Source organism: Sinocyclocheilus anshuiensis, unplaced genomic scaffold (assembly GCF_001515605.1).
Source record: "Sinocyclocheilus anshuiensis isolate Anshui unplaced genomic scaffold, SAMN03320099.WGS_v1.1 scaffold392, whole genome shotgun sequence".
Lineage (NCBI taxonomy): Eukaryota > Metazoa > Chordata > Actinopteri > Cypriniformes > Cyprinidae > Sinocyclocheilus > Sinocyclocheilus anshuiensis.
Window position 1 is genome coordinate 1453442 of NW_015557091.1, and position 27936 is coordinate 1481377.

General features: G+C 39.2%; 1 protein-coding gene across 1 annotated transcript in view; it reads right to left on the reverse strand.

The window, feature by feature from the left end:
• The window catches only part of LOC107677163 (obscurin-like), a 45122-nt gene that overhangs the window by 11079 nt on the left and 6107 nt on the right, over window positions 1-27936 (reverse strand). The window contains exons 14-57 of the mRNA XM_016471948.1: window positions 27595-27861; window positions 26928-27040; window positions 26649-26802; window positions 26388-26549; window positions 26074-26178; window positions 25667-25933; window positions 24921-25190; window positions 24420-24686; window positions 23961-24227; window positions 23469-23735; window positions 23058-23327; window positions 22684-22953; window positions 22296-22562; window positions 21067-21333; window positions 20602-20868; window positions 18704-18964; window positions 18158-18424; window positions 15476-15742; window positions 15109-15375; window positions 14495-14761; window positions 13951-14217; window positions 13412-13678; window positions 13057-13323; window positions 12341-12610; window positions 11443-11712; window positions 10769-11047; window positions 10131-10388; window positions 9638-9904; window positions 9127-9399; window positions 6718-6993; window positions 6190-6462; window positions 5804-6094; window positions 5090-5359; window positions 3331-4572; window positions 2770-3051; window positions 2240-2321; window positions 1944-2077; window positions 1433-1630; window positions 1195-1236; window positions 948-1046; window positions 586-804; window positions 419-446; window positions 268-311; window positions 19-120 (exon numbers count right to left, since the gene is read on the reverse strand). Coding sequence (XP_016327434.1) covers window positions 19-120; window positions 268-311; window positions 419-446; window positions 586-804; window positions 948-1046; window positions 1195-1236; window positions 1433-1630; window positions 1944-2077; window positions 2240-2321; window positions 2770-3051; window positions 3331-4572; window positions 5090-5359; window positions 5804-6094; window positions 6190-6462; window positions 6718-6993; window positions 9127-9399; window positions 9638-9904; window positions 10131-10388; window positions 10769-11047; window positions 11443-11712; window positions 12341-12610; window positions 13057-13323; window positions 13412-13678; window positions 13951-14217; window positions 14495-14761; window positions 15109-15375; window positions 15476-15742; window positions 18158-18424; window positions 18704-18964; window positions 20602-20868; window positions 21067-21333; window positions 22296-22562; window positions 22684-22953; window positions 23058-23327; window positions 23469-23735; window positions 23961-24227; window positions 24420-24686; window positions 24921-25190; window positions 25667-25933; window positions 26074-26178; window positions 26388-26549; window positions 26649-26802; window positions 26928-27040; window positions 27595-27861 — 10809 coding nt within the window. The remainder of the gene's footprint in view (window positions 1-18; window positions 121-267; window positions 312-418; window positions 447-585; window positions 805-947; window positions 1047-1194; window positions 1237-1432; window positions 1631-1943; window positions 2078-2239; window positions 2322-2769; window positions 3052-3330; window positions 4573-5089; window positions 5360-5803; window positions 6095-6189; window positions 6463-6717; window positions 6994-9126; window positions 9400-9637; window positions 9905-10130; window positions 10389-10768; window positions 11048-11442; window positions 11713-12340; window positions 12611-13056; window positions 13324-13411; window positions 13679-13950; window positions 14218-14494; window positions 14762-15108; window positions 15376-15475; window positions 15743-18157; window positions 18425-18703; window positions 18965-20601; window positions 20869-21066; window positions 21334-22295; window positions 22563-22683; window positions 22954-23057; window positions 23328-23468; window positions 23736-23960; window positions 24228-24419; window positions 24687-24920; window positions 25191-25666; window positions 25934-26073; window positions 26179-26387; window positions 26550-26648; window positions 26803-26927; window positions 27041-27594; window positions 27862-27936) is intronic.

The window sequence follows — 27936 nt, forward strand, 5'->3', positions numbered from 1 at the left end:
GAAAGTGTTTTCTCTTACCTTGAGTAATCCTGGCAGATACCATTTCTGTGATTTGGGTTGTGAGTTTTTGTAAGAATTCCTCAGTACCCACTTCACCCAGGGAAGGTAGTTTGATCTCTCCTGAGATGTGATCACAGTAATTATTTTGTTGCAGATTATTTGACAAATATTTGATGGCAGTCACTCTGATATAATCTGTCAGTGCATTGATAGTAAACAAAAGTAGTAAAAAAAAAAAAAAATAGAACATCAATATCAAATATTCACCTTTGCCCTTTTCCTCTGGTGGGCTGATAGTAATTCCCAGAACCCTGAAAAAAAAAAAACATCTAAATCTCTAAAACTTTAAAATGTTTAAATGTTTAGATTAATAAAAGTATCTAAATTGACAGCTGTATGCTTTTATATTTAAACTTACTCTGGCCCCACTTTCTTTTGCTCTGGTGCTGTTGGACAGAAAAGTAAGCATGATAAAAAAGGGTACGCATACCAGCCATAATCTTGGTATAAAAAAAATAATATAGAAAAAGAAGTCATGTGATTCTGACATCACTACTGTTAATAACTGAACCACGAGTTTCTGACCTGTCTCCACATCCAGTCGGGCTGTGTTGACTGACTGTCCAGCACGGTTGGTGGCGATGCAAGTGTACATGCCGCCATGTTTTTTTTCCACTTCCATGAGGATGAGACTATGTTGACGGCCAGAGCTGGCCACCTTGTAACCTGTTGTGTCTGCCTTGATCCACAGAACATCCTTATCTGACACTTCCTTTAACCAGTTTACAGATGGGGTTGGGGAGCCTGTGGAAGACAGTAACTTGGCTTTATATATTTCATCTTTTGTAATGTGCAGCTGAACGTTATGCCTAATGCTTTGGTCTATTTCTCAAAATTGCATCTAAAGTAATTTTCTTGGTATTTTATTTATTGTGGTAACACCATACCTTCCACTTTGACTGACAGCGTTATACTTGCTCCCTGTTTCACCTTCTTGTTGCTGAACCTCTCCAGGAAGCGTGGTGGCACAAGTGGCACCTTTGAATCTATTTGTGGAAAAATACAAGTGGCGTAGTAAATGACATGCATGCATAATCTTTCATATCAATACTTCAGAATTTCAAAATGCATTTGCATCTTACATCATGTGGAACAATGATTCATAATCACATGTGCTGTATGCAAGATGTTTACCTCTCATTCGTCCCTGTTCAGGTGCTGGGCGCCCTCCAGGAGCTAATTAGTGAATGTAAACAAAGAAACAAACAGAAAAACATGTTAGAATTTATTTAGCACATTTAATTTGGAAAACAATTTAGCTGTAATTACGATTAATAATTTCTAATTTCAACACTCTTCCATTTCCTGTCACAGTCTTACAAAGACCCAATGCAAGCGACATATAGAGTTTAAGTACAAAAGGAACATTTACCCAGTACATTCAGTCGTGCTGAAGAGTAGGCAGAGCCAGCTATATTGCTAATGTATGCTGAGTATTCTCCGGTGTCCTCGCGCTTAACATCCAAAATCTCAAGACTGTGTTGATCTCGCTCAGTCGACAATACAATTCTGCTGGAGGCTTGAAGTGGGGTGCCGTCTTTGAACCAGTAAACCCTTGGTGTGGGAAATCCTGCAGAAAGGCATTGAACATGAAACTGTGTTTGCCACCCATATTACTTCTGCAAATGCAACAGCTGAAAATTACAGTAGACTTGGGATGCAAAACAATGTGAATATTTATTAGGAATATAAACATGTTCATAAAAAGGATTTAGGACATTAATGTCATTATGGTTAGAGCGACTAGAGTTGAATAGATACAACAGGTGCAGATGCAAAAAAGAAAACACTTGGAATAAATAGTGCATAAATAATCAGAATACAGATAAAATAGAATTTGAAATGAAACAGAATTTGCATCCATGGAAAAAAAAACAGCTGACCTTTGACCCTGACACTCATTTTGGCAATGGGTGCTCCAGGACTGAGGAATAAATCATGTAACTCATCCACAATCTGAGGAAGCTGCTCGTCCTCTGCCACAGACTCAAAAGCCTCTGTGTCCCTGTGCTCCGAGCTAAAAGAGCAACCCAAACACAAGAAGAAGCCCATTTAGAACTAGCATGAAATTTAAATCAGAGGTTTGTTCTGGCAGGCTTTGAGCAAAATCTATTTTATCCCTGTAGTACTGACATAAAATGTCATAAAAATCACTTTAAATTAAATTATTGAATCTTACCTAGACACATAACCTTTAGCACTGACATAGGAAGACGTCTCTGTGGCATCAGCTGCTGTGTCATAGTCTGAGCTACAAGACACTTTAAACATACACAAGACTGAATCAATAATCAAACAACATGAGTCTTGAAATCTTGAGTCTTTAAGAAGAGTATAAAATAAATACCCAAAAATAAAAATGGTCATCATTTACTAACACTCAATATTCAAACAACAAATCGACAAAAATGCAGAAAACAGATTAAATGATCTCTAATTAGTTCTGAATATCAAAATATATACACATATTAACCGCATTCATCTTAAGCATGTTGAGAATGTAGGCCTAGAGCATTTTTAGGCCATCTAGAGACAAACAACAACAATGATAAAACACATGCAGTCACATTCTTACACTTCACAGATGCACCGGTAAAAGAAAGTGCCATCTTTGTTAAAATGTTTCAATCTGGGACGCCATTTTGCTCTCTTGTCTACATTTGTGAGTTTTTGGTTTTGATTAACACTTTCTTTTAACAGTGTACTCACTGTCCACCCTCAGCTCAGCCTTGCTGGAGGCGATGCCACTGTCATTTTCAGCCATGCATCGGTACACGCCCATGTCTGCGGGCAGCACAGCTGTGATGATCAGCTGGTGATGGCCTTCCTGGTCTTCATTGATCATGTAGTGGTCGTTTTCCTCCAACATCTTTCCATCCTTGAACCATCTCACAGTGGGAGGGGGGTTGCCGACAATTACACAGTCAAAACTGACTGGAAACCCATCAGGAACATCTTGGCTACGGAGCTCCGTCAGGAAGACGGGGGCCGCTGGGAGGTTGGTAGGTGATTAAGAGAACAGTGAAGAGCAAACAAAACCGCAAAGAACAGAGCATAGCAATACTTTTGAGGAAAAATGCTGAACCAGGCGAAAACATGACATGCCATCACTTTAAGATCCAAAACAAACAAGTCACAACATTTTTTGTACATTTCAAAAGTGCTGCCCTATAATGACAAACAAAATCCAGCACTGAATCATGCAACTTTATAAAGAAACAAAAGTAGCAAAAACATTTATAGTAAAACCACATGGAAGAAGTATCATACCAGGGGCTCCTGTCATGAAAGCAGGCATCGGCAGGTCCTGAGTTGGGGTTTGGGAGCCATCTTGGGAGAGACTCATCTTTGTGATACGCAGCTCTACCTTAGCACCTGCTGCTGCTATGATGGCCGTTTCAATGGGAACTCCTTGATAAGTAAACATTTCCTGGAAGCGCTGGGAAGCTACTTGAGCTTCTGCACGGTTATCAAAGCGGATGTAGATATACTGATCGTCTTCCCGGTAAGTCTGTAGATCCGGTGGCGGTAAATCTCCTTCATCCGCACTAACAAAAGGTTCCTCTTCCACATCTGGAGGGAGGCGAGTACAAAGAAGTCGCTGTAATCGTTTACTTGCTTGGCGTAAAGTCTCATCCATCTCACTCCCTGAGGAGCTCTCAGCTTCACTATCTGCACTGTAGCCCAGAGCGAGGGGGCGTCGCCCAGAAGATTCCCGCAGCGACCCTACAGTGACTTTGCCACTATGGGTGGAAACACCAAACTTATTGGTTACTTCACAAGTATATACACCCGTGTCTTTGGTTGTGGCAGCAGTCACTACTAGAGAGCAGGTGCCATCATTATAGATGTCAATGTGATGGTGCTTGCCATCTGTTAAGAGTTCACTATCTTTCAGCCAGCGAACTTTATCTGGCTTACCCTCCACAATGCACTCAAGATGAATTGTCCCATTGGGCTCCTTAGTCTGATCCTTGAATGCTTCTTTGAAGACTGGTCGCATGTCCTTCCTGGCTTTATAACCTTTGAAGGCTGCCTGAATCTTGACAGCAGCCTCTTGCAACTCATCCCCATTCTGAGCTTCCATGAGGGGCTCCACAGATGCCTTTGTAACAGATTGCTCAGTCATCTGGAAGTGCTCATACAGTTTCGTGGAGGCAATAGTCTCAGTCATAGAGGACTTGCTGCTTTTCTTAAGGTAAGACACCAAGCTTGTTGTCCCACTGAGAGATTCCTCATCAGAACTTGTATAGAGATTAGGCTCTGTTGTGATCTTGGGAGTTGGCTCAACAGGTCTCACTTCCTTTTCAGGTACTTTTCCTTCTTTGCTCTGGACCTTTTCTTTTCCATCTTCTTCTGGCAACTCTGAAATTGAATCTAATGTGGGCTCCCGACTCATTCTCCTCTTCTTGGCCACTGCATCCCACAGAGCATGTAAATCTCCCTCAGAAGCAGCCTCAGGAGGCAGTTTGGGCTGGCTGCCCGCATCCTGAGAAAGTGTTGTGTCATCTCCTGTAATCAGGTAGCCATCATAAATCAGTCTCACCCATGGTAACATTTTTATGTTGGAAAAAAGTTTATATTAAATATATCAACAATTTGTCTCTGCAACAGCAATTTGACTGTAATGAAACTCGGGTATATTGTGAATAATACGAAAGAGTAAATATAGTTTAACACTGAAACAAAGAGAAGTAAAGCAAAGTGAAAAACAGGAGCTTAAAACATTAAATGCATATTAAATGCACATGAAAAGAAAAGATACTGAAATATAATGTAATGGTTGTAGTAACATTTACAAATATTTAGTACTTGTTGGAGAAAACACTATTTTGACATAACAGTCTTATTGACATGCACATGACAGTAACCTGAAGAAGTTGGAAAGAGACAGGAAAAAGATATTTGGACACTGTAATCTCGTAATGAAGAAAATCATAAAGTAGCAAAGTTCCAAACACTGTGACCAAGACATACACAAATAAACAACAATAGTAAGTTAGATGTGAGGTTAAGCGAAGTAAAGTACCTTCGAGGTTGACGTTGATTGAAGTCTTTGCCTCTTCTGAGGCTACACAAGAATAGACAGCCTGGTCTGTAGACTGGAAATCCTTCATGAGCAAAACTTGGCTCTTTCCTTCTGTTACCATTTGGTACTTGACCCCAAACTCTATCTCTCTGTTGTCCTTGAGCCATGTGATTGATTTGCTCTCTGTAGAAAGTTCACACTCTAAACGAACCATCTTTCCTTTTTGGATCTTAGAGCTGCTTAACATTTTGGTCATGGTCACTGGTGCATCTGAAGACCAAAGGTCCATTCAAAGAACAGTGAAAGAAATGTAGCAAGAATTCAATAAGAACAAATACAAATACAAAATACACTTGTTTAGAGTATAGTTTTTAGTGTTCTACTACTACTGTAGCATCTAGGGCAGAGTTCTTCACTCCTGGTCGTAGAGAGCCACTTTCCTTCAGAGTTTAGTTCCAGCTGTGATCCAGGTTTTTGGGTCTACTTTAAAGTTATAGCCAGGTGTTGTTGGAGCACGATTGAAACTAAACTCTGCAAGAAAGTAGCTCTCTGGGACTAGGAGTGAGGAACCCTGATCTAGGACAGACTGCTGATAGCAAGCCTTCTATATGGACTCATGGAGGCAGTTTGGTTAGATGAAAAAACAATGTACTCACAATGTACTCTATAAGGTTGCTTTCAATAAATTTGTTATTTCTGCAAGTATCCACTTACCGAGTGTCACGGTTTGAGGCAGCTGGACAGGCTCTCCAATACCAGCACGGTTAATGGCTGCCACTCTGAACCTGTAACCTGCCCCCGGTATGAGGTTTTCAACCAGAAATTCAGTGTTGCACACTGGTTCTGTGTGGCACGGCAGCCAGAGGACACTGTCCACTAGACGCATTTCCACACGGTAACCAATGATTGGGCTTCCTCCATCACTGAGGGGTGTGAACCAAGACAAGGTGACGAACGTTGGGCCTTTACAAACCAGCTCTGGGTCTTCAGGGGGATCAGGCACAGCTATAAATATCCAGACAAAATGAAAAAAAAAAATGTTATACAATAAGCATAATAGCAGAAATTATAATGAACGAGACACAAATGAGGACCCTTACATATTGTGATGAGTTTGGCCATTGATAAGGCATCCCGAGCTGCAAATGTGATTTCCTGTGTGGGCTGAGCCTGGGCTTTCTTCAAAATTAGGCTGTAGGAAGAGCCACTGGCTCTCATGGCCCATTGGTCATTACATTGAAGCTCAACACCATTTGCATACCAAGTCACTTCACTCTCAGGCACAGCTTCATTCAAAACACAAGTGAACTCAACTTGCTCTCCTGCAATGGCGGTCTTATCTTCCAAAGGCTTGACCACCTCCAGTTGCCAAGCTGTACAGAACAAATCCATAAATACATTTCCATTTATGCATTTAGCTTTATATTTAATATATCCTAAAACTGCAGCATGAAACTAATAACAACATAGTAAATAAATAAAGCTATACCATTTAAAGTAGAAAATGAACTGCATCTTTATTCAAAATATAGTCATGACCTATAAAACTATAGCTGTCATTTTCTTTGATAAAATATGACGTAACACTTTCATCTAAATGTAATGCTAATACAACAGAACTTGCGTACCTTTGACAGACAGAAGAGCAGTAGTTGATGAAGTGCCAGCTTGGAATGTAACCCTTGTGTTTTCACAAGGATGCAAGTCCTTTAAAAGCAGAAGATGGCGTCTGCCACTCTCAAAGGAAACAATCTCCACTTTTGCAGACTCCTTTACAGGCTTGCCATCGATTAACCACCGGCAGTCTTTGGTTTCAGGACGAGACAAGGAGCATTCAAAAAGTGCTTCCCCACCATTAATGGTCTCCACGTTACTCAGCTCTTGAAGAATATCAATTGGTTTAGCTGCAAGAGAGATAATGCCTGAAAAAACACTGGCTTTATACACGCCAAGTCGCTGTAGTACACAATGACTTTCACTGACCTTGAATTCAAAACAATTCTTAAACTTAAAACAGTAACTGAATCCAACACAATCACACTCAATTAACAATTCTTCCAACATTTCACTAGCATATAGCATCCAGCATTGAGTAGCATAAGAAGCAAAGGTAGCTGTGATAAAAGCACATGATGGTTACTGCATAGCCAGCCAGATGATGATGATGTTGCTAAAAACAGCAATTTTTGGCTCGAGTAAAAAAAAAAAAAAAGAAAGAAATCCCAGTAAAACTCTCTGTGGTAAGCCCTTACTTGTGCAACTTATAACTTTATATTTCTCAAAGTCTTTGCAAGTCTTATACTGAGTCTTTGTGTATGAATGACACACATATTCTCTTTGTCTACAGGTGTGCTCACCTTGCACCCTGAGATGTGCCACAACAGAAGTTCCTTCTGTCTCACAGGAGTACATCCCCCCATCCTGGGGCTCCACACAACAAATGTACAACCGCGCAACAGTCCAGTCCTGTTCCACTATCACCCTGCGACCGTCTGCTTGCACAGGTATGCGGTTTCGCTTCCATACGGCCTTGACTGGCCGGGAGTACTGACAGATGAACTCTGCAGGCTGGTTTTCTGCTACATGTTGGTCCTCCATGGCACTGACCACCTCCACATTAGGATCTATAGAGGGTTGGTGGTTGGGATAAGTAATATAAAACCCCAGTGAACTTTGAAGTAGAGTACTTCACCTCAAGCCTCTTTCAGGTTTTGGGTGATATTTAATGTAATTTAAAACTAAAATACGAGCCTGGTGCTTTATTCAGTTTAAAACAGCAGCCTTTAAAACCTCACAATCTTAAGTCAGTGCTGTAGCGGTTTCTTTTTCTTTCACTTAAAAGTACTGAAATGTACATGTAAGTGTAACATCTTTTGCTTCTCTACTCCAAACTGACCAAGGACATGGTCAATTACAACCAGCACATGCCTAGTTGCAGTGTCAAGTCAAACTAAGGGCAATTTATAAAAAAAAAAAAGTTAATGCAGCACAAACGAACAGTGAAGACTGATGAGTGTACAATTATCTGATTTAGAGTGCATGCAAGACAATTATTGTTTGCTCTTTGAATTTTTGGGCAAAAGGTTGCTTGCATAATTTCACTTAGATGCTTTGGCGCATCCACTAGGGCTTCAGTTTTATACATTTCTACCTCAGGCAGATTAACAAACTGAATTGTAAAATGTATGCTGGGATAGTGATAGGCTGCATGTCCAATAATATGCAAAAAAACAAAACAGACAAACAATATATTGACTTCCAAAGACACTTATTTGTGATGAATAATCTTATGTTTTTTAATTTAAATAATTTGAATGATTCATTTGGGAGTTTTCTCAGAAGAAAAGTGGCAGTAGAAAAATCTTCGTGTTGAGCCCTGGTCCATATACAAGCCCAATATCAGTTTACTAATTTAATCATTAGTATGCCAAGTAATTAGCAAGCCGTGATATTGCAGCCAAATCTACTGTTTTAGGTTAGAAATACATGGCACATGGACTACATGCATCCATGAATTTTCATTAAAAATTTTTTTTTTTTTGTTGTCAACCCATCTTACTGTATACTTTTGTCTAACAATAAAGGGTCTAACAAAAAGACAATTCTAGGCATGGGTAACCCTAAGAGAGAACAAAGTGAATAAAATCCTGTTCTGTCAGGATTGCATTATTGAGCAAGGCACTTTACCAAATGATTCTCCAGGGTAGTCTGTGCAAAGACACTTTGGATTAAGAATATAATTAATATGGATAAGTAATTCAGTAATGTGAGTCTATAAATCTACAGCATGTATTAAAGTACACAAAGAGTACTCAACTACTTCCTAGGACAGATTAAGACACAATTCTAGATCTATGGTCTAACTATTACTGTTATTAAAAAAAAGCTCAAGGCAACCCAAATGCTTCACAGAATGAGTAACTGACTTTTAGATTTAGGAAATTCATGGACACAATACTAGTCCAGTGCTATTCATAATTTTAAGTTTTTAGATCTCTGTGCTGCCAAGTACTGCCAAGCACTCCTTAATTTGGTACCTTTCACTAACAGCTTGGCGGAGGACGTCAGGCCACCTGTTTTGAACAGGATTGTACCCGAATCATTGGGAGAAAGGTTCCTTAGGGTGAGAGTGTGGACATGGTCTTCACCCACACTTATTTCACTGAAGGTACTGTTCTCCAAACAAGTGCCGTCTAGCCACCACTGAACTCTACCTTTGGCACGGCGAGAGAGCTGGCAGGAGAAAATTGCCTGTTCGTCCACAAACACATCTGTATTCTTTATACCCGATACTATGAGAACCTCAGCCTCTGCAGAGACCAGACACAGAATCCCTTAGATCACCAGTGTCTAAAAATACTATTATATATTGAGGATGCTTCAAAAACATAATGTGAAACTTATGAGGACATAATGACATAATTCAAAAAGCTACAGATTTTAAATAACCTCCAACCCGTTTGAGAAAATTCTATCTGTTTGCTCTACAGCAGAGGTTTTTATAACTAAAATACAGATTGCAAATGATTTAAGAGTGTTATTTGATACCTTGCACAGTGACTGATGCTGTGGTCAACTGGTCTCCAGCATCACAAGTGTAGTAGCCATTGTCATCTGGTTCCAGATCATGGACATGGAGCTCCAGCACACATCCTTCCCGTTTCATCTCAAATTTCTTACTGGGTTGGAGCACCACTCCACCCTTTCTCCACTCTATACTTTTAACTGGCTTAGAGAGTTCACAGAGCAAGGTGATACTATCTCCCTCTATTGTATTCTGGTTCTCTAACTCCTTCCGGAAGTATGCAGGTTGACCTGATGATGGGTAAGAAAAGAAGTTATAAGAATGTAAATGTCAGATTTTAAACGGCTGCTGATACCAGTGAGGGTATCAAAAATCTTCTTTGTTCCACAAGAGAGGCAGTTATAAAGAAAAGAAAACCAGAACGGGTCTACTTGAAACCCATTTGTGTTCACTTTATCTTCAGTCATGTTGATAAAATTAAAACAAAAAAAGTCACAGGCCTACAAACCCGTTTACCTTTAACAGTAAGGGTGGCGCAGCTTTCTGCATCTTTGGTTTTGCATGTATACAGCCCTGCATCTCCTTCCTCCACCCTAAGGATGCGGAGCTGATGGACGGCTCTATCCTTGTAGAGCAGATACCGCCCCCCTGCCTTTATCATCGCTTCATCTTTGTACCAGCCGACAGAGGCCTCAGGGTCAGAAGTCATGCAGGACAGTGTGACTGTTTGACCCTCTTTGGCAGTTAAGTCCAGAGGCTTCTCTAAGAATACGACTATGGACAGGAGAAACCCAAACCCAAGTGCTGTCACATCATAATGTCTGCCTGAAGACTCTGAAACTTAAGACACTTGAAGCCATTGAACATATACTGTGGTACATTAAAAGAGCTTTACTGAGTGAAAAACTCATGTTTTAACAATTAAGGGCAGGAATTAGAGAAAAGATTATGTCTGAACCAAAAATTTATGAAAACTACATCTCTTCCTCAAAAAACACAATGTTGGAGTGTAGCTGTAGAATGGCCAAAGCAAATGGAAAAGCAGCTAGAAGCCGTTTGTTATGATTGCGCAAAATGAGTGCAACTACTACCTAATTACAGACAGAAGTTTGCTTGCCAACAATGAGCGCTGTTAGCCATAATGTGTCTTTTACCTTTGGGTTTCTCCTGCACCAACAAGTAGGCGATGCTCTTCTCAGGGCCAACCACAAAGGCTACATCACCTGAATCATCGGGTGTGACCATTTTCAGCACTAGGCTGTGTTCCCTCCCTCGGCAGCTGATTTGATTCAAGTCATTGTTTTGAAGGTGGTTGGAGCCGAGCCACCACTCGACATTCGTAACCCCTGTATGGGACATCTCACACTGGAAGATAGCATCCTCGCCCGTTATCACAGTCACATCCTTTAATTCTCTTGTGATTTTTACACATTCTGGGAATGGATGGAAGGAACGTGATGAAAAGGGACTATTGAGGATCTTCCGAAAAGTCAAAAGAGGTAAATATCCCACTACTGACTATCTACTAGAAGTGACTTAGAATGTGAGAGGATGTATTAATCCTACAAACAGTGTAGTTTATTATTAAAAACTTGGGATTTTGTTGTGACATTCCAGTTAAATCCCAAGAATGGAGGAGAGCATCATTCTATCTTAGTTCACTGATGTTTGCTTTACATACTACTTGGATTATGCCTGAGTGACAATATAAAAAGTAAAAGCTACTCAATGTATTCATAATTTGAATGCTATTACTAATATGTACTCTTGCTTCTGCAGGGGAACAGTGTAAAATGGAGCCCATCTTTAAAGAAGAATCAAGAATTACCTTTGACGGTCAACATAGCTTTGCTTCGTTTGTCTCCTGCTTCACATATGTACTCGCCACCATCGTCCACTGATAGCTTATGGATTTCCAAGGTTTGGAATGTGCCATCCTTCTTTATGGAATACTTCTTTCCATCAGATAGGACCTGAGTGTCCTTCTTCCAGGTCACATTTGCATCAGGGATTGAAGTTTCACAACATAATGAGGCACTGGCTCCCTCTGTGACTTTCTGGCTTGTTAACTCCTTCACAAATGATAGCACAGGGATTGCTGGCGGGAAACAGTGATACACAGAACACATTCTAAGATATGTGCAACACCCCAAACCTGCATATTAGAAGATCATGAGATGGTAATACATTTTCTTCGTAGTTTCTAAATGCAGCCAGGGACAAGATAAGCCTAACCTTGGAATGCTTGAATCAGAAATTATGAAACTTTTTGAAGCACTTCTGTTACAGACAAAATTAATCACTGATAAGGAAAAAGGAATGAAGAATAGTCACCCTTCTAAATGTAATATCCAAACAAATAAAACTCATTATACTACCAAACAATGGTCAAGATAAGACAAATATTTGACAAGTGAAGATTAAACCGATAACATACATGCATGAAATGTTGTGCTTTCATTGTGGTGTAGATAAAGTGGCTGGTCACAAGTAATTTTTTTGCAATATGATGCGTTAAAGCATGCATCAAAGAACAATAAATGCAAGATATATTACATACATGGAATGTATTCAATATATTTATATGGATATAGGATGATCACACACACAAACACTAAACACATGCACTAACAGTACATGTGTTCGAAACCCACCTGTGAAATAAAAGAAGGTGTGAAATATAGCAAACTACTATTTAGAAAATCCAAATAATTCTTTAGTTTTACCTTTAACTGTAAGACAAGCAAAAGAAGTGTGTGCACCAACATGGAAGGACACCGTGCCCGAGTCTTTCTGGGTGACACTTCTTAGTGTAAGTGTGTGCCTTTTGCCTTCCATTCGGATTTCATTCATCTCATTGTTCTGTAGTGGAACGTCTTGCAGCGTCCACTGAACAATGAGTGCATTGTCATGAGAGACAAGGCATTCGAAATGAACGTCCTCGCTTTCATTGACAATGCAGCTCTTCAAGCCAGTTAAGATCATGATTTCAGGTTCTGAAAGCAAAATCAGGTTTCATTTTATCAGTAGTCAACAAGTCAAAAAATAGATAAATTTCCACAGTATCAATTTAACATCCATAATAATCCAAGTCTTTTCAACTAAATTCACAGCAGGTCATGACAGAGATTGCTATCCTTTATATACAAATAAATGTTAAACTGCTAAGGGAAAAGTGTATAATGTTATGTATATTGCATAAAAACTCCTATACTTAAATAATCTAGCAGAATGAAATAGGAGTGCATTGAAGAAAGGTTGTGCAAGGTTTAATGAATTTTTATGTGCAAAACCACGTGCACAGAGAAGGTGGTACAAGCATACCATAAGAAAGGATGGATGGCATAGTACTTAGAATGGTATGGAGTAGATGCGTGAGCATCAAAAAAGGATGATCAGGTAAAGTTAGGAGGGATGAGGACTTTTACAAGGTGATTCATACCCTTCACAGCAAGTTTGGAAGATGTCCGATCATGTTCTGTTTCACAGCAGTACTCTCCAGCGTCTCCTCCTTGCAGCTTGTAAATGATAAGCTCAGCAACAGCCCCATCTTGCTTCAGCTGATATTTGTTGCTTGCTTCTATTACACTCTTGTCTTTCCTCCAGATGACTTTGGCTCCAGCTTTGTCAAGTTCACATCGAAAAACTGCATTTTCCCCAGCTACACTTTCCAAATTTTTCAGAAATGATTTGAAAAGAACTGGCAGTGCTGCAAATGGAGTAAACGTGTTTAAGGTCATCATGAAGAAACGGCTTCAAATGATACAGGAAACAAAGACGGTTCAATCCAAGCCTACCCTTAACTTCCAGATATGCAATGCTTTGGCATTCTCCAGTGTCACAGATATAGTCACCAGAGTCCTCAGGTTCAAGGTCATGTATGAACAGTTGGGCACGGTGGCCATCTTGCTTGAATTCATATTTAGCACAGGGGCATAGGCCAATTTCACCCCTACGCCACTCAACTGGAATGTCTGCTTTGGAGAGCTCACACAGGAAGCTGATGCTCTCTCCCTCAACAGCTGTCTGGTTCTTCAGTGCTTGTGTGAAGATCGCTGGAAGTGCTGCCAATGCAAATAGTGGTATAAGATGCAAGAGATGAATTCTGTAGAGTTATAAAAAGATTTTCCAGACAAGTAAAACCTGAAGGCAACAGTTCAAACAAACATTATAGTACACCAACAGGATACAATTAAATTTCTTTCTTAAGCTTTATCTTCATCTTCATAATAAGCTGTGGAAGCATTCATACTTCACAAACACAGGGTGTGACAATGCAGTTCAAAGATGGATTAGAATGATGGAAAAATTAATGAAGCAGTTGGTCTTCTCCTACCATTAACCTTGACATTGGCTGTGGTAATGCTGTCTCCGCAGTCACAAGCATAGTCTCCAGCATCTTCAGGTTTAACATCAGGGATCTTCATCTCAACAGTAGAACCAACTTGCTTGATGAGGTACTTTCCTCCAGAATGGATCACCTGTGACCCTTTCCTCCAAACCACAGGAACTCCAGGTTTGGAGAGCTCACACTGGAAGATGATGCTTTCTCCTTCAATAGCTGTCTGGTTTTTCAGCTCTTGTGTGAAGGTGGCTGGAAGAGCTGCCAATTCAAAGAGTGGTATAAGATGCCAGAGATGTAGTTCTATACATATACAGTAGATGAGGTAAAAAAAAACATTTTCCAGAGAAGTAAGATCAATACAATACAAATGCAATGGTCCAAACAATGGTTACAATTAAATCCTTTTTTTGGCCTTAACTTAATAATAAATTGGGGAATCATTCGCAATTTACAACCAAGAAATGCATGTGACAAGGCATTTCAAAGATGGATTAGAATGATGGAAAAATTAATGAAACAGTTGGTCTTCTCCTACCGTTAACCTTGACATCGGCAGTTGTCATGCTGTCTCCGCAATCACAAACATAATCTCCAGCATCTTCAGGTTTGACATCAGTGATCTTCAGCTCAACAGTACAGCCAACTTGCTTGATGAGGTAGTTTCCTCCAGAATGGATCACCTGTGTTCCTTTCCTCCAAACCACAGGAACTTCAGGTTTTGAGAGTTCACATTGCAAAGTAACACTGTCCCCTTCCTGAATCTCTTGGTTCTGTAGCTCACGTTTGAAGACCACTGGTAATGCTGAGGAATCGGGCAAAGTTGTTGAACCAGCAACAGGATCTCGTGAGATTAAGTTTACACTTTGCATCAAAAATATTCTTTTCACTGATAGATGTAAAACATTCTTCTACAATGGCTTAACTTATATTTTGACCACCTTCTAAGATGTTTAACTAAAACAACCACCATGATGTAAATGGGAAAACGATAAACTAGACAAACAACTTAGTACATTAGAATAGCCAAATAAACAGCACTATACACTACCCTACATTAAATTAAAACATTATTAATGGACAGCTATTTAGATCAGAAAACAGGAAGTTTCTTCATTGTTGAAGACGGCTCAAATAAAAGATGAGTCCTACCATTGACTTTGATGTTAGCAGTGCAGATGTTGTCTCCACAATCACAAACATAATCTCCAGCGTCTTCAGGTTTGACATCAGGGATCTTCAGCTCAACAGTAGAGCCAACTTGCTTGATGATATACTTGCCTCCAGGATGGATCACCTGTGACCCTTTCCTCCAAACCACAGGAACTCCAGGTTTGGAGAGTTCACAGTGCAAAGTGACACTGTCCCCCTCTTGAAGCTGTTGGTTCTGCAGCTCACGCTTGAAGACCACTGGTAATGCTGAGGAATCAGGCAAAGTTGTTGAACCAGGAACAGGATCTTGTGAGATTAATTTGTCATTGTTAGGTCTTTGAGGGTTCAAATAAAAGCTCAGTCCTACCATTGACTTTGATGTTAGCAGTGGTGATGTTGTCTCCACAATCACAAGCATAGTCTCCAGCATCTTCAGGTTTAACATCAGTGATCTTCAGCTCAACAGTAGAGCCAACTTGCTTGATGAGGTACTTTCCTCCAGAATGGATCACCTGTGTTCCTTTCCTCCAAACCACAAGAACTCCAGGTTTGGAGAGTTCACATCGCAGAGTAACACTGCCACCTTCATCACATGCTTGGTTTAGCAGTACCTCCGTAAACTGAATTGGGTGAGCTGTTGAGGCAGGCACTTATTGAGTATACAAAGTCAATTTGTACAGTATTCTGTAATAACACAGAATGTGTACAGGCAAAACATATAAGCTTTATAATATTCCTTTCTAAATATTAAACCTAAGTCAGGAAAGTTAAGGAATACACTATCAAACTACTAATGTATGTTGTTATATAAGAATATAAGAATGTTTGTTATCAACATCAATGAGACCATCTAAAGAGAAACACTCCTCAGGTTCACATGGTCATTTAAAGCAATCCAATTGGTATGTTTCAAAAATAAAAAAAATAAAATATCAACATCAAGACTGGTGACGATGTGTTGAAAATATTCAAGATATACAATCAATGTCTGAACCATTTTCCATCCATGAGCAGTATGGCAGAATAAATTAAGACTGAATAAATGTTTGGATGATTTCAAACTGCTAAAAACTACAAAGTGTTAAATTAAGAGATACAAATCAAACTAAAAAGGGTAGGTTTGAAATGAAAAATCATGAAAGACCAGCCTTCAAAGGTAAAGGACAGTCTACAGAATAACACACAAATGTGTGGGAGCAGAGTGAATAGCTCCTGACCGAAAAATTGCAGAAAAATCAAAGCAAGAGGACACAACTAATGTTCCCGAACCTGCTTCTTTAACTAAACCAAGTACACTAACAAAGATGAATATCATGCGAGGCAAACTAATCTCTTCCCTACTACCATCATCCACTCCTGCCCTCTTCACCTCTGACATTGCAAGTACAATGTGATGTAACAGAAAACACTCCAACTAGAGTCAACCATTTAAAATACATATTCACCATGTATGACACTAGAACAAGCAGTGGTGCAGATAAAGTTGAAGGAGAAAATGGATCAATGGCCATTGATTTTTAAGTGAAAGAATATAAGTAAAACAAAAATAAAACAAAATCAGATTATCAACATGTGCTTCACTTATACTTATGCAAAGACTTTTTTAAAACATAAAAGATGAACAGCTATTTTGCTTAAGTTTGTCTGGTAATAAATGTAGGAGCAGCAGTACTGAAAATTGTCCAAATTGTCCAAGGATTTTTGATGCATGGGTGAGAAGTTTAAATACTTATCAACAAAATAAAGACATACCACAATAAAGAGTGCACAAAAACACTATCGTAATGCAAAAGCGAATGTGTGGCCACATGCTGTTCCATTCAAAAGAATACATTACTGAACATTTTGACTGGGATTCACATTTCCATTAGCACATAAACGTGCTGCACGACAGGCAGGAAATATACATCAGTTTCATACCACTGAGCTCTGCCTGTTTCTCTTTCTTCTGCTTCTGGAAGTCTGATTCAAGGGCAGCAGAAGGACGGAGGAACTTTAGAGCTGTGATAAAAGACACATTCATGTAAACTGCAACCCTTGGCCAAAACCGTAAGGATCTTAAAACACAAATAGCAACGCCTGTATCAGCCTTGTTGGACAATAGAGGCATATACAGAACAAGCAGACATCCTATATTAAAATGTATTTTACAGAAGCATTCATGCATGTTGATAAATGAAAGCCCCCAAAGCCTGACTGATTTCTCACTGACAGATAGCATGGCCAACAAGAAATCAAGCTGCTGACCAAGAAAACAAAGTACGGACAGTCATTCCGCACATTCGCTCTGTACCATCAACTGATGCCCCCTGATCAGTAGTCTGCTTTTGAAGTCCTGGTTGGTATGAGGGTGTATGGGCCTTCAGAACTGTGACAAAAAACATTTTGCAAATGGAATCACAGACAATGAAATCTCAAAGAAGACATGTGTCCAAAGCTTGGAACACATGCAAGTTCTTTGTCAAGTAGTGTAATATGTGTCGATTTACTCTACTGTGTATTGCGACTCAATTCAGATTAGTGCCGAAGCCTTAAACCCTTATCTGTGTTTCACATATGAACCACACTAAACTGAAGAGGCTGCAAGCTGGAAGAAACCGACAGACAGCGATGATGAAAAGTTTAAGGCAGTTCCAAAACAGATGTCTGACAGACTATGACATTACAGCACAGCAGGCAGAGCCACAGCAGGATACAACAAATGATCTAAAAGTTATATTTAACCATATACAGAATTATTCTGTTTCCCATGAAAAACTTTTTCAGTTAAGTTTTTTTTTCCGCTTTGATATGTCATCTGCAAGAGCGTAATTTTGTGCTACACACTTGAAACAAACAATTACATTTTGTTCATTACTGTAGCATATAAGTGGAATCTTATCATGACAAATGCAACAAATACAACCACTAACAACACTAAACAAGCAATATTAAATTGTGTAACACTGTTTTTTTTTTAAACAGTTGTTTGTCAGAATAGTGCAGCTTGGGTGGGGGGAGAAATTAATGATAAAAAAAAAATCACAGAAAGAATAAGAGTGATTCATACCCTTGATCTTCATATTGGCTGTGGTTGCCTTGTCTCCACATACACATGTGTAGTCTCCTTCATCTTCAGATTTGAGATCTGTGATCTTCAGCTCCACCTTTGAGGCAATCTGCCTGATGACGTACTTTCCTTCAGATTGGATAACATGGCTTCCTTTTTTCCACTGCACAGGGACACCAGGTTTGGAAAGCTCGCAGGACAGAGTAGCACTGCCTCCTATATCACACTCCAGGTTTTGCAGCTCATGTATGAAGACCACTGGTAGTGCTGAGGAACCGTGAAAAGATGTTGGAACCATGTTACACAAACGACTCAGGACAACATCCAAAAACTGGATTGAACAGAAGTCTTTCCAGTCTTCTAGTCTAGTTTTCTAGTTTTGAAGTCATTAATCCCACCAATCAAGCAAATTATTTATTTAAAAACAAAGCCATTAGTGTAATAAGAAAAAACCCTGATCAACGATAACTTCAGGGCACAGTAGAGTATGGTGTTGAATGTAATACCCTACATTTAATCACAATTAAAAAAAGATGTCATTCTTACCATTGACGGTAATGGTAGATGAGGTCTTGTTAAACCCACAATCACAACTATAGACTCCAGCATCTTCAGGTTTGACATCAGTGATCTTCAGCTCAAAAACAGAACCAACTTGCTTGATATGGTATTTCTCTCCAGAATGGATCACTTGTGTTCCTTTCCTCCAAACCACAGGCACTCCTGGTTTGGAGAGCTCACAATGAAGAGTAACACTGTCTGCCTCTTGACACTCCTGGTTTTGTAGTTCTCGTTTAAAGGTCAATGCTAAGAAGCAATTGATGTTTAAACAGGTTGTTAGTGTAATGCACTTTGCACAAAATGTAAAAGCACAACATGAAAAAACATTCAAAAACCTCCCAAAGAAAACAAGAGACATAAGATCACAAAAACTGTGAACATCTTACAGGACAAGATTACCAGATATTTGTATTAGTGAAGTTAACCTACTAATGCCACATAATGCTATAATATCTATATAAGTTCCCATCAAGCGACTAACCAGTAAAGGTCAAAATATAAAAAGTCTTTGTACTCAGTAAAATACGGAAGTCCTAAGAAGCCATGGATTATGATTATTTTTCTTTCTTGTATTCTGGTGATCACGACATAACAAAAGTTGTTTTCTCATGATCACGACTTAATAAAAGTTGTTCTTGTGATCATGACTTAATTTTCTTGTGATCTCGACATAACAAAAGTTGTTTTCTTGTTATCACGACTTAATTTTCTTGTGATCTCGTGGCTTTTCATATCACTGCTATGCTGATGACACTCAACTCTACCTCTCATTCCATCCTGATGATCCCTCTACTCTATTCTTAAACAAAAAAAAAAAAACACTTGTCCCTTTTAGACTTGCACTCTATTCATTTGCTGCTTGTTTTCTTAAAAAAAAAAAACTTAACACTAGCTTTCTAATCTTTTTGTATTCTATCTGTTTTCTTTTCATTTATTATACAATTAACAAAAGCAAAAAAGACCTCTAACACTAGCTTGCTCTATTCTTTTTCTATTCTATCTGTTTTATTTTTATTTATTATATAATTTAAAAAACCCTTGCTACGTGTACTGCGTTAAGCTAACTGAGACTTGTTATAGCACTTGTATATCATTGCTTTTTTGTTGATTTTGATTGCTTCCATCGTCCTCATTTGTAAGTCGCTTTGGATAAAAGCGTCTGCTAAAATGACTAAATGTGATCACGACTTCATTTTCTTGTGATCTCGATTCTCGATATAACAAAAGTTGTGTTTTTTTTTAGAATGATTGTTTGATTTTGAAAACAATGCATCGTGAGTCTACTGTTGCTATAGTAATGAACGCAACTTTGACGTGCATCCGATCAACAGATAAACTGTACTAATACTGCATGTTGTGGATATTTCAGCAAATTTTGCTTCGGTTGGTAATAATGTCTACAATAAATAAATAAATATAGGCTAATCAATCACTGTTGACAACATTGGTTTTAATAAGCAATAAATTTAGTATCACACCGAACACCACTGCGGTAGTGATATAATTATATTTATTCAAGCATTTAACATTTATAAGTTAATTAAATGTCAGTAATCAACAATACTGCATAAATTATAGCAATCACGAAGAAGGTCCACTCTGTCCCAAACGCATAGAGTAAAGTAGATAATAGTATACAACACCCCATTGGTTATAATCAGTTCTATACTGCCAGCTGTTGGCGCAGTTGTGTGACTTAGAGAACAACTTTTCTTATGTCAAGATCACGAGAAAACAATTTTCGTTATGTCAAGATCACGAGAAAATTAAGTTGTGATCATGAGAAAACAAGAAAGAAAAATAATAATCATTCATGGCCTCTTAGGACTTCCGTAGTAAAGAGTGAACATGAAAAAATAAGTCAGACCGAATTAATTTCATACCCTTGATCTTAATGTTTGTTGTAGTCTTTTTGTCCCCACACAAACATGTATATTGTCCAGCATCATCAGGTCTGAAGTCAGCAATTTTCAACTCAACAGTAGCCCCATCTTGTTTGATGTGGTACTTTTCTCCAGAATGGAGCACCTGCGTTCCTTTCTTCCAAACAACAGGAACTCCAGGCTTTGAGAGTTCACAGTGAAGAGTAACGCAGTCTCCTTCGTTACACTCTTGGCTTTGTAGCTCATGTCTGAAGACCACTGGTAATGCTGAAGAGCAATTGCGTAATGACATAAATTTAAGGTGTATAAAAATTTGTAAAAATCTGTACAGTTTTTTGACTACACATGCACTGACATTTTAGTGTATCGCTTGATCTGAGTACTAATAAATTGAATTAAAGTAAGCAAAAAAATGATAGAAATCAATGAATGGATGCATGTAAATTAATAATCTTTTATCCATACCACTGACAACAACATTTGCTGTTGTTTTTTCGTTTCCACATTCACAGGAATATACTCCACTGTCCTCAGTCACTAAGTCTGAAATCTGTAGCTCACACATGGTGTCCCTCTGCGTTATCTGATATCTTCCCCCATGTTTCAGACTTTCGGTTCCCTTTTTCCATTGCACTTGGCAGCCAGGTTTTGAGAGCTCACAGGAAAGTAAGACTTTCCCACCTTCAGTAACCTGCTGGTTCTTCATTTGCCCCTTAAACCTAGCTGGTACCTCTGGAGAATGAACAAGCATCATATAATTAAAATTCTTCTTCATAGTTTTAGCATCCATAAGACAGGATAGAAGATCACTAGGATGAGATTATTTTCCGAAAATTTTCTATAATCACAGAAATATTAAAACAAACAGAAACAATTCCAACACATCCATTGCACCAGGACTACATGAATATACATACATACAAAGTCCAGACAAGACTGAACCTCACAAACCAAGACAAAACACAAAAGTGCAAGTGCCATTTCTAAAATTCGACAATTTGACAGACTGCTGAAAGACACCACCTGGAAATCACACAACAGCTTCTTTATAAAAACTAACTGATCTGTCCAATAAAACGTAAATTATATTCCAGATAACTAAGACAAGCATTCTAATGGTGCATTATCACCATGTGCAGACTCCATAGTACAAAGTGTGTGGACCCAAATAAATTAATGAAATGTTCCTATCATGACAGTTGTTGAACTATTCCAGCATTTCTGGAAATAAAAGACTATTTAACCACATTTTCACCAAACTGAGTTGCTAGAAATCTAAATGACACGTAGAGTACCAACCTAATTGTAAAAGTACAATATAGAAGTATCAATTCTCTGAACTGAGGTGATCATCTGCTGACACAGCAATGCATGAGACTATCAGCAAAATGCCTGGCAGTAGCATCGCCACACAGGAACCAAAAGTGAAATGTCAAATGCAGAAATACAACACATATGGTGAATCAAATTAAAAACTGTACTTACCAGAAATATTTTCAAAGACCACTGAGACATCAAAAAAGACTACATCAAAGCTTTAAACATACAGTAAAAAACACTAGAGTGTATCCATTTAAGAATATAAGATTCTCTGGCTTCAAGTTATTATTTTCTAGATAAGATAATACATTGCTATAAACAGCAAGAAAGAGAGAATTCTGATTTCTGTGGAAAGTGGAAAGCCAGGTTCTTACCTTTCACTGTCAATTTGGCTGTACTCTTCGTAGAGCCAATGTCACAGGTGTATACCTCGCTGTCACTCTTCTCCAGATCCTTCACTTTGAGGATGAGGACAGTTCCCTTTTGCATAAGCTCATACCTTCCTCCAGCCCTAATCTCCTTTGTTCCTTTAAGCCAGGTGACTTCAGAGGCAGGTTGGGCTGTCTCACAATCAAAGGAGACAGCACTCTTCTCTTCTGCAGTGGCATCCTTTAGCTCACGAATGAATTTTTTGGCAAGTTCTACAGAGGGGATGAAATACTAAGGTAAATATATCTCCTCTTTAGGCTTGTGGGATTTCCCCTGTTGTGTGTTTAAAGAAAGGATGTTAGAATCTAAAACCATAAGTTTTAAAAACCTTGCCTTTGATCTCCAGTTTAGCCTTGGAGGTTGGACCACCGGTGACCTCACAGCTGTATTCTCCAGAGTCGTTTTCAGTGACGTTGCGGATTGTCAGCTTTTCAAGCGTCTGCTCCTGACTGATTTCGTATTTCTGGCTTTTTCTGATAGACTTGCCATCCTTTGACCACTTCACTTCCAGTCCAGATTGAGAAAGCTCACAGGAGAATGTGGCATCTTCACCAATTTTGGCACTGACACCCTGAAGCTCTTTAGATATGGTAGGAGCTTCACCTAGCTCCCAAAAATAAGATACATCTTGATCAAGCAAAACCTTATATGTGTAAAAGCTATAATTCAATTCATTGCTCTTATTTTCATTGCATTCCCCCGCTTACCCTCAACAGTAAGTGTTGCCTTTGAGCTCAAATCCTTGAGAGTGAAGACCACCTCACCAGAATCAGAAGCTGAGACAGCTTTGATTGTTAAGGTATACTTGCGCCCTTTGCTGCTTATCTGGAAACGGCCTCCATCAGTGACAGGTTGGCCTTTTAGGCTCCAGGTGCACTTCTCTGAACTTTCTCGGGACAAGATACACTCGAATGTGCAGTTTTCACCTGCTTTGGCCTCTACCGACTTAAAACGCTTGGTGATCCCGATGTGGATATCTGGGGTCAACAGCAAAAACATTATTGAAAAACACTAACAACTTTATCTGTTTTCATAAAAACATAAAGGATAAAACTACAACAAAAAGACACTACAGTGTCATTGTAGCACAACAGTACTACATAAGTTTGTTGTCATACCTCTAATAGTGACCTTGGACTTGGAGAGGTCTGTGCCAAGATCACAGCTGTACTCCCCGGCGTCAGCTTGCGTGACATCATGGATAGTAAGTCCCAAGGTCTTACCATCATGGAGGAGCTCATACTTTTTGCCTGCTGACAGGACTGTACCATCTTTGCGCCACACAGGGGCCACTCTGGGCTTTGAGGCTTCACACTTAAGGGTAACTGTACCCTTCTCCTCTGCAACTACATCATCCAGCAACTTTAGGAAGATGGCTTTCTTCTCTGGATGTCAATAAATAAAAATGAGGCTTCACACTTAAGGGTAACTGTACCCTTCTCCTCTGCAACTACATCATTCAGCAACTTCAGGAAGATGGCTTTCTTCTCTGGATGTCAATAAATAAAAAGTGTATTAAGCCAAAACTTAGTAAAAAGAATGTCTTAATGCATCACATTCAAAGCATTTCTGTAAATCTGCATTATTTGGACATCATCATACAACCCCACCTTTGACCTTTAGGCAGACTGTTTCTTTCACATCCCTGATACTGAATGACACCTTCCCACCATCCACAGGTGCTAGGTTCTTGAGGGTGAGCGTATGGGTCTTATCCACATGGGTGATGGCATTGACCTCATTGTTGAAGAGTGGCTTGTCATTGAGTGTCCACTGGACCTCTTCATCGGCATAGTTAACCTCACAGGTGAACGTAGCATCACCATCTTCATCCACCTCCACGTCTGTCAGATGTTTGGTGATCTGGATTTTACGCACTATGTATGTCAGAAAAATAAATAATCAGCGTGATCAGAATGGCATTTATTTTACCAACAGCACCTATATAATGAGGTCTAGGCGTAGTCAAAGCAGATCTCTCACAAGCAGCCCTAACCCTAACGGGGTGGATGTATAAAGGGAATGCAATTTGAAACAACATGCTTTGAATGCCTTCTTTGTGACTTTACCTTCTACTTTGATAACGGCTTTGCTCTCACAGACCCCGACCTGACAGCGATACTCTCCAGAGTCCTCTGCACTCAAAGCTTGTATGATCAGCTGCACATTAGCGTCCTTTTGCTTCATGCTGTATTTGCTAGAAGCCTCCAAAGCAGTTTGACCCTTAAACCACCGTACTTCTTTTGGTGGGGCAGAGAACTTGCAGCATAGTGTGGTGGAAGTCTTCTCCTTGGCTGACCCATATTTGAGAGGCTCCAGGACTTCAATGGGACGCTCTGTGGGGTGATATGAACAGTGACTTTGAAAAAAACACAAAAGTGCACAAAACTACAACAAACATTGCGTTTCATCTGTAGTAAACATAGAGCAAAATTTTTCAAAGCACTTCTGCAATTTCTGTAGGAATTTTATCAGGCATCATTAATCAAAAACTATTTAATTGGAATTATTAGATACAGATTAGATTTTGGTGTCTATTTTGCAAATCTTGGTTAAACCAAGTGTCTAACCTTTCACTTTGAGATCAGCTGTTGATTTACTCTTTCCGGCGGTGAACTGTACTGGTCCTGACATGGAGGCCTTGGTCTTTTTAAAAGTGAGGCGGTGCATGGTTCCCTCTTTCTCCATCTCGATATCTGCACTCTCCTTCAGCTGTTCCCCATTTAGCATCCACTTCACTGGCTTGACTGTCTCCACACTGACTTCCACCTCAAAGTGGGCAGCAAATGGCTCGGTCACCTCCACAGAACTCAGCTCCTGTACTATGCTGATAGCCTGCTCTGAATGTTGTGATGAGACAGTATAGTGATGTGTCAAGAATTGGATATATCAAAAATGTTTATGTAGTACAATTCTTTAAAAACACTTTAGACATAGGAAGACACATACTAATGAAGCTACATGGAAATAAACAAAATGCATGGAAGGAAAATTTAAATAACAGTACTTTAAATTGGAAGCAAGCATAAATTTGTCCCTGTTTGGAAGGGGAAATTAATGAGATAAATACGATTTTTAAATATGGTTAAAATCACATACAACGATCATTCTTGTCTGTTGCAGATCAATCAAAAATTTATCTACAAACTGTTATCAAATAATAAAAAAACATGCAATCACATTTTGTATGCCCTCTTTACAGTCAGTTTCAAAAGCATTTTAGTTTGTAATGTATGGTTGTGTTTCATGAATTCTGTTGTGATTTCATCCTAAAATTTTATTTTATTCTTTAAATCATAATTGAAATTTTTTTTACCCTCTACTAGTAGCTGACATGAAGTCTTATCATCAATGGCGTCACACATGTATGTATCCTCATCATCAGAATCCACGTCAATGACGGTGAGCTTCCTGTAGATGTCCTCACTGGTGATCTCGTGCTTCTTGCTGGGTTTGATCTCTGACTTGTTCTTGTACCACATGACTTTAGCGTTGGCCCTTGACACCTGACACTCTAAGTATGCGCGGTGTTTGTACATGGCGATTTTGTCTCTCAGTTTCTTCACAAATCTGACAGGCAGTTCTGTAATGATTATAAGGGAGCTTAGGGGATCTACAGATTTGTTAGACAACTGTAGAAATGCTACACATCCCAGGCTGTAGTTCATTAGTCTTAACACTAAATGCAAAATGCATGCAGATATGACAGACACGACAACGTACCTTTAACCTTCAGTTTAGCAGATGAAGATGCTTTCTCAGCTGTGAACTTGATTTCACCTGCGTCCTCAGCCTTTACAGATTTGAAGAATAGAATGTATGTTCTTCCTAAGATGGAGAGTGTTAAATGAGTTTGAGAGCTATTAATCTGTCCCTCTTGGAGATTAATTGTTTATTTGCATTTTGTGAACATAGAAATAAAAAGGAACTGATGTACTGCCATACTCTGCTGCATGTTTGTCAATATACAAGCATTTCTACAAGCACACCTAAGCTTTCAAGAAGAAAGCAATCAAAGTCCATTCTGTTCAACTCACCCTCCTGCCTTATCTTTATGTTGTCACCGGCTTTGAGTTTGGCATCTCCTTTGTGCCACTGAGCCTCGACCTCATCGTGAGAGACCTCACAGACAATCGTTGCACTCTCCTTCTCTGTCACCTCCACGTCCTGCAGCGGCTTCACTATTTTAATATCTCTGGCTGCAAGAATTCAAATACAAACATTTATTCAAGTGACACTACAAAATGCTTGAGTTCAGCAGTGATTAAATGTCCCACTCAGAAGTCGTTCATCTTTACCGTGAACAGTGAGTTTGGCTGAAGTATTGTCATCTGTTGTTCTACATATATACTGGCCCTGGTCTTCATATGCACACTTGTGGATGATGAGGGTGCGCTTATTGGCCTGGGAATGGATGCCAAATTTCTTTCCTGGCTTTAGTTCTGCATCATCCTGATGGAGAAATAATGACACAGTTCAATTTTTTTTTTTTTTTTCTGTTTTTAAGTCATTTTGTATTTCATCCATGTGTGACTACACAATTTATTTTTTAACAATTCCAAATCAAATACTAATACCTTAAACCACTTGACATCAGCATTTGCTCTTGACACCTCACATTCAAAAGTGATTTTCTCCTTTTCAGGAGAACTGATATCCCCTAGAGCTTTGAGGATCTTTGCAGCAGGCTCTGTGCACACAACACCAATAATTAGGGTTGCAATTGTTATACAGTATATAGATTTTAACATTGGTGGTTATGTTACGGATCTGCTCATTAGTTTACATAAACCTTACTAAACTTGCATTAAGCATAAATGGGATATATTGTGGACATACATTTAGTTTGTCTGGTGGAATATACTTAAAGGGGTCATATGATGCTGCTAAAAAGAACATTATTTTGTGTATTTGGTGTAATGAAATGTGTTTATGCGGTTTAAAGTTGAGGCCGGGATAGAGTGAGCTGAGGCCGGGCTAGCGTGGGCGGAAGCCCTGGCTTAGCATGCGCTGAGGCCGGGATAGAGTGAGCTGAGGCAGCGGGGTCGAGAACGGTGCGCCCAGCTTGTAACACTCCAAAGAGAAAGGAAAAATTGAAATCGCATCATATGACCCCTTTAAAAATGTTGGTTATACAGCTTATAAAAGTACTAAACTTGAAAATATACTTTTTATGATCTTATGCTAAACATCTTACTGAATCTTGCTATTCAGGCTTAAAAGACCCCCAAGATACACACTTACCTGTAACAATTAGTTTGCCAGAAGTATGGACATCCTCAGCTTGGAAAGTAATAGTTCCACCATCACTTATCTTCAGCTGGGACATAGTCAAGCAGTGCTTGTTGCCCAGTGCAGTAATGATGATATTGGGTCCTGCCTTTAGTATCTTTCCATCTTTGCTCCAGGAACCTTCTACATCAGCCTTGCTTAGCTCCACCTCCATAGTGATGGTCTCTTTTTCTTGCACTTTCATCTCTTTTAGGCCTTTAACTATTTGAATCTTCTTAACTAAATGGTAGGGAAAAACAATGGAAATCCATAGATGAAATACTTTTATTTTATAATTTCCTGTATATTCTGATC